Here is a 9725-nt window from a genome sequence, read left to right as displayed (position 1 = left end):
TCCAACATACAATGATTTCCAACAAGAAGTTTCCAACAACATATCCATATATACATACATATCCAAAACAAGTTTCCAACAACATATCCATATATACATACATATCCAAAAGAAGTTTCCAACAAGTTTCCATAAACAAAAAGGAAGCATAAGGAGAAGAGTACACTCCATCAATGCAAGCTTCCTCATCTAAAGCAAATCTGCAAATTGGGAAAGATGAAAGTTAGAAGAAGAAGAAGAAGAAGAAGAAGACTAGCTAGAAGAAAAAGAAGAAAAGGAAGAAGAAAAAGAAGAAGAATTTATCTTCTCTTTCTTTTTCTCCTCTCCTCTTCTTTATCTTCTTCTTCTTCTAACTAAGCTAGGTAAAAAAAGCTAAGTGTGTAGGTCATTTTAGAGCTAAGCTAGGTAAATAGGTCATTTTGGAGCTAACCTAGGTAAAATGGATCATATTGGAGCTAACCTAGGTAAAATTGGTCATTTTGGAGCTAACCTAGCTAATTATGCCATTTTTTAGTTAACAAAGCATATTATGCCTTTTTGACACAAGTAAGCCAAGTATAGGTCTTTCTTGAGCTAACCCAGGTAACTAAGCATATTAGAGCTAATTTAGCATTTTAGAGCTAACTTAGATCCTTTTGGAGCTAACTTAGGTAAAATTGATCATTTTGGAGCTAATTAGGCTTATTATGTCATTTTCGAGGAAAATAAGCTAACTATATGACATATATGAGGTTACCAAGATTGTTATGCCATTTCAAACCTAAGTAAGCTAATTATGACATTTTTTACATAAGTAAGCTAAGTGTATGCCATTATTGAGCAAACCTAGGTAACTAAGCATATTAGAGATAACTTAGCATAGAGCTAACTTAGGTCATTTCGGAGGAAATAAAGCTAAGTATAGATCATTTTGGAGATCTGACATACCTGACATACTTCACTCCTCCTTCTTCTCCTTCTCCTTCATCATCCTGATGCGCTTAGAGCGGCGAAGCAGTGGGATGTAGTCTTCTACCACAATTGGCATGGTCATGTCACCCGGCTGTGGGATCGCCGGCGCCACCACCATCGCGAGGTCATTTTCAGGCACCACCACCATCGCGAGGCCATCTTCAGGCAGCAGCATCGCTATGTCATCATCATCCACCACCATCTCTTGCCCATTGTCAGCCACCACCATCGCTTGGCCATCGTCAGCCACCACCATCGCTTGGCCATCGTCAGCCACCACCATCGCGAGGTCATCGTCAGACAGAATAGGCTGCACCTCCTCATCCCCGCTCTGCTCCTGTTCTTCCCCACTCCATTCCGGATCATCCTCGCTGCTGCTTTTGCTGTAGCCGGACTCGCTGCTACTTTTGCTGTAGCCAGAGTCGCTGCTGCTGCTCCCATTGCCTGACCAAATGCAACAAAGTTTTTTTAACAATCAATGTGAGACAAAGCCAAATGGAGAGGAAGAGGAGGCAGAGCGTACTGGCATCGTCGTCGTCCTGGTAGCGAATGCGGCACATAATCGTGTTGAACACCTTCACGGTGAGCGTGGCGTTGCCGTCGTACCTGAGGACAAGGAAGTACCCGTGCCGCAGGTCGTAGGCACGGATGAACTGCTCCCAGCCACGATACAGGTACATGTGGTCGTACCTGAACACCACCTCCATGTCCCACAGCCTGCGAAGCCTGCTGCCGGCCTGTCGCAGCTTCACATTCTTTGGCCGATGGCCGTCCAACATCTTCATAAAAGTGTCAGCCAGCCTCTGTAGCGTGGGTCAAGAAGTGATGTAGCAAACAACAGAGTTATGATAAAGAGATGGGTGAAGGGGAGATCTCTCCTTTTATATACCTGTCTCTTGGAGGAATTCTCGAGTATGATCGTGAAGAACTCGAAACCTTCCAAGTCGTACTCCGGTGTGGCAGAGCGCAGCCTGCGGTGGCGGCCTCCCCCCATATCTGATAAGCAGCAGAAGAGACCAATTAGTATCTAGAACCATATCTATAAACACAGCTAGCTAGAACCATATCTATCAACTGTATCATATTAATTTGATAAATGGACATAGTTGGAACAGAGCCAAGTTTTTAGACATGAAAGAAAATTGAGAAAAAAAGCAATGCACTTGTGCTCAACAACATCAACAACACTTAATTCATTTGGTAGGTTAGTTGGCAATGGAAATTGGCACCCTTAAAAACTAGGGATTTCTTTAGACATGAAAGAAAACTGAAAATGTTGATAGTAATATAAAAATAGGGAAAAACTAGGGATTTCTTATATTTGCTCAACTATGATCACAGGAGATGCAGCTAACATAGGAGAATAGGTCCTATTTTAACTTGAGGGCTAACATAGGAGAACAGCTCATGGCAAGCCGGGCCATAAATGCCCACAGGATAGATTCCGTAAACTGACACGGTTAACCTTGTTTGACCTCCTCGGAGGAAGAAGATCGTTGTCCTGGAGGACAGACAACATCAGTACTACATAATCTAGGTCAAAGAACATTGTTGGCCCAGAAAACAAAGGCCCTAGTGATCTATGCATCATATGCTTCATTAACCTAATCAAGTAATCACATACTGTACTCCCAAAAATGACGTGATGTTCTTTAAGCAGCACCAAACAATCTCTTTTTGTTTACCAGCACTGAAAGAAGGAAGACAGAAGAACAATTCATTGTCAGACTGAAATGCATCATGTCACTTTGCTAATAGCAAAGTTTTTCAAATGCTGGGGCTATCATTTGCTGGTTACAAGTGCAAAGTGGTGGCCCTTTTGGCACTGCTTCCACGCTGGCCCTGCCTGAACCTGCCTATTGGCTGCCGCCACAATCATGCTGACTGGATCCGGGCGAACACGAAAATTTACTTCCGGAGTGGTACTAGCACAATCACTAGGCCTACCAATCACTTCAACTAAACCTAAAGTAAACTAAAGTAAACCTAAACTAAACCAAACCTAAACTAAACCTAAACAAAACTTAGAAAACAGAATAAAATCAAGAGGTCTCACCTGAGCCGGGGGCGCCGGAGCGGCGGGGGGGGGGGGGGCACGAGGGTGGAGGAGAGGGCGCGGGGCCGGCCGGGTGGAGGAGGGGGCGCCGGAGCGCCGGGGCGGCCGGGTGGAGGAGGGGACACCGGAGAGGCAGGCCGGCCGCGATGGTGGAGGAGAGGGGCACTGGGGCCGCCGGGGTGGAGGAGGGGGCGCCGCGGCGACGGGGGTGGCGTGGGGCAGCGGCGGCTCGGGCAGGGGGCGGCGCGACGCGACACGGCAACGGGGATGGCGCGGGGCGGAGGAGAGGGTCGCCGGCGCGGTGACGGGGGTGGCACGGGACGGCGGCGGCTCGGGCGCGGGCGGAGAGAGAGAGAGAGAGGGGACAGAGATATGGGACGCGGGCGGGCGTCGTTGGCATTTTAGTTAGGGCATGGTTCTGTGCCGTCTGCTAGCAGACGGCAAAGAGCCTAACTAACGGACGTTAGTTTGGCCACTTTCTTTGCCGTCCGCTAGCGGACGGCAACGAAGATTTGCCGTCAGCTAGCGGACGACAAAGAAAGTGTGCGTTAGGTGGTTCTCGCTAGTGGGCCACCCACACTCTTTGCCGTCTGCTAGCTGACGGCAAAGCTTCTATGCCGTCAACTAGCGGACGACAAAGAGATGGCCGACGGCAAACATGACCTTTGCCGCCAGCTCGTTCTTTGCCGTCTGTTTTCTTTAAGCTGATGGCAAAGACTATCTTTGTCGTCAGCTGGCTGACGGCAAAGATCCTGATTCCAGTAGTGTATATTAGCATTGTTGAGAGGCTGCACTAGTGAAAGTATGGACCCTATGCCTCATTTTGAAGGATTGCAATACTGTTTTTGTGTCCGTTTACTATTTGCTACCTTACTGTTTTTATTTATGCAGATTATAAAAATATATTTCTACCATCCATGTTACACTTTTATCACCATCTCTTCGCCGAATTAGTGCACCTATACAATTTGCCATTGTATTGGGTGTGTTGGGGACATAAGAGATTTCTTGTATTTGGTTGTAGGGTCGTTTGAGAGAGACCATCTTCATCCTACACCTCTCACGGATTGATAAACCTTAGGTCATCCACTTAAGGGAAAATTGCTACTGTCCTACAAAACTCTGCGCTTGGAGGCCCAACATGTGTCTACAAGAATAAAGTTGCATAGTAGACATCAAGCTTTTTTCTGGCGCCGTTGCCGGAAAGGTGAGTGCATGAAGGTATATCTTTAGATCTTGCAATTGAATCTTTTAGTTTCTTGTTTTATCACTAGTTTGGTTTATAGAAAGAAAACTACAAAAAAAAGGAATTGCGGTTGCATCATATTGTTCATCTTTATAATGTCTTTCGTGAAAATGATGAAAAGGAAAGTTGTGCTCAATTGATAGAAGAAGAATTCAATAGAATGTTTGGTATAAATGATGAGCATAATTGCAATGTTGTTAGTATGAATTCTTTGAATATCCATGATGCTAATGATATGCAAAGCCATAAGCTTGGGGATGCTATGTTTGATGAAGATGATATTTTTAGTCCCCAAGATTTGGTGTGAAAATTTGTTATAATGATTGCGTGCCTCCTATTTATAATGATTATAATGATACAAGTGGATTTGGAGAGGTCATGACTTTATTTAGTGATGAATCCATCATTTTGGATGAGGCTTCAATTGACTATGATAACAAAGTCACTATCTATGATGATTATGGTAATGACATGTATGCTATAAAAAATAATGATAACCATGAACCTTGTCATCATGATTTTAATTTTCACTCTCATGATAGTTATTTTGTTGAGTTTGCTTACACTACTATTGATGAGAAAAAATTTGCTTATGTGAAAAATAATAAATTTTCTATGCTTGTGAATTATGAAAAGAATGCTTTATGTGATAGTTATACTGTTGAATTCATTCATGATGGTACTGAAAATTATTATGAGGGAGGAGCATATGCTTATAGGAATTGCAATAATATCAAGTTTTTTTTGTATGTGTTCAAAAATTTCTATCGTCGACCGTGACCTTGCTTTCGCCTTCCTGCTTGACAGAGTATCAGGTCACATCTTGGCCACCCAAGGAAACCAGACCTCCAGAGCTGGACTCAGCCTGCATGGCTGCAACACCATGGCCATTAGCCTGCAACCGCGTGCCTTCTACACTCGACATTAGTGTAAGTTTTTCTCTCTGCATGTGTTTTTCTGTCATCTGGCTGTCAGTACCATCGACATTAGTGTAAGTTTTTTTCCCGAATGACATTGCTATAAGTTCATCTTGGATTATTAGTCCACGTGTGCAACAAGTTTCTCTCAGGAGTTATCCTTTAATTTCATCTAGAAAAACCTTCAGTTCTTTCTTACTTCAATTTTGTTTCAAACTTTTCAGTTTTAGCTTTAGTGTAGCTTAATTAGCTCGACAATATTGTTAGTTCCGTGTCTATGCTATCGTAATTAATTACTCCGTAGCTAACAGTTTTTCGCTCTAACATTATTATAGATTGAGCAGCAACGGATCCAGGAGCTTCGGCAATGGCTTCAAGACGTCAACTGTGGTCAGCAATTTCAGGCTGCGTTTGAAGGATGCATTTTGGCCGTCGACATTACTCAAGTGTGGCGGCACAATTCTTACCGATCATATATAGGCGCTCCTCTCCAGCAGAATGTACCAAGTAAGACTCTCTCTCTCTCTCTCGCCCTTGTGTTTATCGTTGTCGCGTACGTACGCGCCTAGTATGTATTTTTCTTCATACATACACCCTCTCTTTCTTATCCGTTCGCTGCAGATACCTGTGCACTCGCACAGCATCGACCAAATGTGTTGAGATAGCTCACCGTCGGGCGTACGAGGCGGCGCAAGGAGCAAACACTTTCCCCTGCATTGCCGCGGCACCACGCAAGCTGCGAAGCATTTGCCGGCGCCGAGGAATATGAGACCCGAAGAACGGGTTGCGGGAGATGTTCTTGCCAAGATCAGGGGTGAGGGCGGCATCAGAACGACCAACGTGCCATCGCCCGCGCCAGCGTTCCTGCCCCTGGGCACATGGGAGTTCCATTCCGCGGACTCCGGCCGTGGGCTCACCGATGATCATATAGCGGACCTGCTGGACGCGGAAGGCCCCTTCATAGGGAATATCTGGGTGTGCCCCTGGTACAAGCTCTTCGACTCCGACGTCGACGATGATTTGGTCTACAGATCGGGGTGCGCAAGGGATCCGGCCGGACGCCCAGGAGGCCAGCCAGACCGACTTCGATGACTTGGCTGGTTTTCACTCGGTGGTCTGCTTTGAGTACCGGTCATGTGCACGTGCTGGATAACCACTCGGCAACCGGACCGGAGAGGTGGGTTTACTCCGAGGAGATCGAGGAGGCATACACGATCGAGGTGCCGCGGATGGATCCTATTGACCCGTCCATCGTGTATCCTACTAGAGGTGTGCTAGCAGACTAGTGGCATATATAGAGGCTAAAATGATTACCGGTTTCGTTAAGCAAGACTCTAAGAAGACTGGATTAATGTGTCAAAAACCGTCTTACATTATGGGACGGAGGGAGTATGTATGTATATATACAGAGTGGTAACGTAGCTAAACCATTTTGTGTGTTGGAACGCTTGTGCAATGCTCACGGTCTTACGGAGCCGAGAGCAGTCTTAGGGTAACTCTCCAAGGAGTTGAAGATGAAGATGTTATCCTCCATGAGCTGGTCCTTCTCCTCGTGCTCTTGCTTGTCTTGCTCGTAGGACATGAGTTTTTTTTTTAGACATCATAGCACATGAGTTGAGTTGCCCTTTGGGCTCCGATTAGAGCGGGTTAAAACGACAAAATGTTGTTTTTCAGGTTGGTGCTATTTTTTTCCGATTAGAAATACCACCTAACTCATATTCTCTAGTCGAAGCCCAGTAAATCTCTTTCCCCCAATAATTTTTTTCTTTGGGAACAAAATCCCACCTAACTCATCCCTGAGTACAACTCCCCAAAACTTTAATACCAAAGTCACACAAATATGTCTATAACTACCCAAAACTAATAAACCAGTTAAGAAAGGAGGTTACAGACATAGATACATACCGATGATGGTGCACACTTCAACGATAGGTTTTGGGTTGTAGTGCACACTTCAACGATAGGTTCTGGGTTGTAGTGCACCTCAGCGAAGAAGCGCTTGATTTTGTTGCTTTTGCGGCTGCGAGCCCAGAAGTTGACGTGAGCCCACAGCTGTTTCCTGAAACTAGTTCTGGATTCCATCAGAGGCTTCACAGCATCAAACTCGTCACCCTGCAGAAATTACATCTTATGTCATGAAACATGCAGCACAACTTAATTGCGATGAAATTGATCAGGACCAGTTAAATCACTAGTTGAATGAGAAGAAAGGCACGTACCGGGTGCCTGGCATTGTAATAGTGGAGAGCGTGGCGGACGTGAGGCATGATGGTGGTGTCGTGCTTTCTGCATCATATGAAATTAGTGTGTAATTTATTTGATATGTTAAGTTGTTTGACATACGCACGAGCATAATATATAAAAGACGATCTGCCCTACTATCAAATGCAAACAAGTCTTCTCATTAAGGCGCATCATGATCAACAAAACTGGAGCCGATGGGTAATCTCACACAAATCTTTCCATAATGCAATTCTCCAGCCACGACAGAAGAACCAGATTGTTTTTTGTAACTGCAAGCTTGGGGACGCAGAAATCATAAGAGCGATTGGAGTCACATGAGCATACTATATTTATAACTTCCCTTAGGATTTCCTCAATCGGTGCACTAAGTGATTGAACATACTTTTAACTTTAAGTAGGAACTGTGGAGTAATTTGGTTCATATTCTAGACTTTAGATACTTTGCACCCCAAAAATATTTATCACGCTTATGCTACTTTCGGTCAAAAAATTTAATGCATGAATTGCTAAGTGATTCCGATTTTCAGAAACCTCTACTGCAGGGCTGCCTATTTCAGGCGGACAGGACATACATACCTTTCTGAGGGGCCCGAAGGTACTGTAGGGCACTTACTCCATCGCTTCACTTTGCGCTCGTGCTCGCGTAGGTGGCTCTGCAATCGTACCCGCTCCTCAAGGGATGGCTGCTGCAGCAGCTCCTCCAGCGATGGCGCAATAAACGGCCCAGGCTCCTGCCTAACGGAATCCGTCCCAGACTCCACCAGTGATTTGGAATACACCCCCACCGAAGGTGATCTGTAGAAGGAATATGCCCATTAATTTTGCAAAAGATCTTTAGAATAACAGGGCGACAAACAATTCGCTGCAGTTTGAATTAACAGTGACAGCAGTCACTTATCCTACTAAAGTAGTGAGTGCAGCTCCAATGTTATATACACAACCAATGCAATTACCTAATACACCAGAGGTAGTTAAAAGAGATCCAACTGTACATGTTTTTTACAGCCAACTGCAGTTACCAATTGCTAAAATCAGCAGAGGTAACAATTGCACAACAGATTAAGGACGGTTACTGCAATTAGCACCGAAATCGCAGCAGGTATTTAGATCGCTCAAATCGTCGCATTCATATAACAAATAAAAACTAGAAACAACCCTAGTTCATGGCTTGTCTGTTCAAGGACGTGCGTGCAGATCTGAGGTACGCGATGAGAGGAAGAGAGTTTACGTCGTCATGGGGGCGTGGGTGGCGGCGGGGCACCGACGTCAGGCAGCAGGCGATCCAACGTTCGGGAGGGGGGGCCGGGGGCGAAGAGGCGCGCCGGCGTCTGCGCGGCCGGACGCGGGGGCGGGGCGAAGAGGCGCGGCCGGAGGAGATCGAGCTTCTTGAGGCTATGTTCGGTTATCTCCACCCCCGCCGGGATCGGGTCGAAACCCCGCCAATCCCCGTGGGTTTCTCCCCGGCCGGGGTCGGATCCCGGTCTGGCTTATAACAGCCTTCGGTTAGACCCGGCCGGGATTAGTTCCCTCCCAAACCCCGTGGAAATCGCAGGGAAAAGACCCACGCATCACACATTATGGAAGCAAACCCCGTCTCTCTGTCTCGCGAAACCTCACACGCTCTCTCGCCCGACCTCTCTCGTGTCGTGGCGGCGCCGGAGAAGCAGGGACAGCAGCAGCAGTGCTACTGGATGAGACTGCGGCGGCGTCCCCCCGCCCTCCTTCCTCTCCCCTGTTCAACCGGCGACACCGCATCTAGTTGCAGCGGCAAGCTCTGCGGCGACCCGGACCTAACTGACGGCGGCGACGGCGAACGACGCCAAGGTTTCCAGATCCGGCGGACGGCGGCCCTCTCCCTCCGACGTCCGTCGGTCCCAGGACCCAGAGGTCCCTCCGCTTCCTCCGTTGGTCGTACGGGTACGGCCCTGCCTTCCGGCTGCAGTTCCGGCGTCCGCGGTGGCACGGTTCTGCTGCTCCGATTATCCAGCTCGTAGTCTGAGCGCTAGAAGCCCCAAAAAGATCCGTCTACTGATCGTAATTTCATCTACTGATCTACAACTCTGTACAAAGGTAATTTCTCTGGGTTTTTTTTAACAAACCACAGGCTTTTTTATTGGCTTCGAATGAGCATGCTTCTGATTCCTACTTCTTGCAATTGTAACTGATTGCTTCCACTAATGAACAAGACTTGTATTATTCTTGTTGTGCTGCTCTGATGTTGTATACTGTTGTTATGCTGATGTACACTTTGAAGTGTTTTTGCTGGACCGGGTTTAACCGAACAGAGATTAGTGAGAGGGATTAATGCCCC

General features: G+C 46.5%; 2 protein-coding genes and 1 pseudogene across 2 annotated transcripts; 1 reads left to right on the top strand and 2 right to left on the bottom strand.

Moving 5' to 3' along the window:
* Positions 1 to 2054, bottom strand: LOC120963828 (uncharacterized). Its single transcript, XM_040388335.2, has 4 exons — positions 1841 to 2054; positions 1475 to 1754; positions 928 to 1395; positions 1 to 200 (listed from the first exon to the last, which is right to left on the bottom strand). Exons 1-3 carry the CDS (start codon positions 1943 to 1945, stop codon positions 938 to 940), a joined length of 843 nt encoding a protein of 280 aa, XP_040244269.1. The 5' UTR covers positions 1946 to 2054; the 3' UTR covers positions 1 to 200; positions 928 to 937.
* A 3068-nt stretch (positions 2055 to 5122) lies between these two features.
* LOC109753817 (uncharacterized) lies at positions 5123 to 6456 on the top strand (annotated as a pseudogene).
* Positions 6457 to 6784: 328 nt separating this feature from the next.
* On the bottom strand, positions 6785 to 8762 carry LOC109753818 (uncharacterized). The gene is made up of 4 exons (XM_020312743.4): positions 8643 to 8762; positions 7991 to 8209; positions 7390 to 7456; positions 6785 to 7282 (listed from the first exon to the last, which is right to left on the bottom strand). Exons 1-4 carry the CDS (start codon positions 8648 to 8650, stop codon positions 7043 to 7045), a joined length of 534 nt encoding a protein of 177 aa, XP_020168332.2. The 5' UTR covers positions 8651 to 8762; the 3' UTR covers positions 6785 to 7042.
* Between the last annotated feature and the right edge of the window lie 963 nt (positions 8763 to 9725).

Source organism: Aegilops tauschii, chromosome 5, assembly GCF_002575655.3.
Source record: "Aegilops tauschii subsp. strangulata cultivar AL8/78 chromosome 5, Aet v6.0, whole genome shotgun sequence".
Taxonomy (NCBI): Eukaryota; Viridiplantae; Streptophyta; class Magnoliopsida; order Poales; family Poaceae; genus Aegilops; species Aegilops tauschii.
Note: the sequence above shows the minus strand (reverse complement) of the source record. Positions and strands in the feature narration are given on the sequence as shown.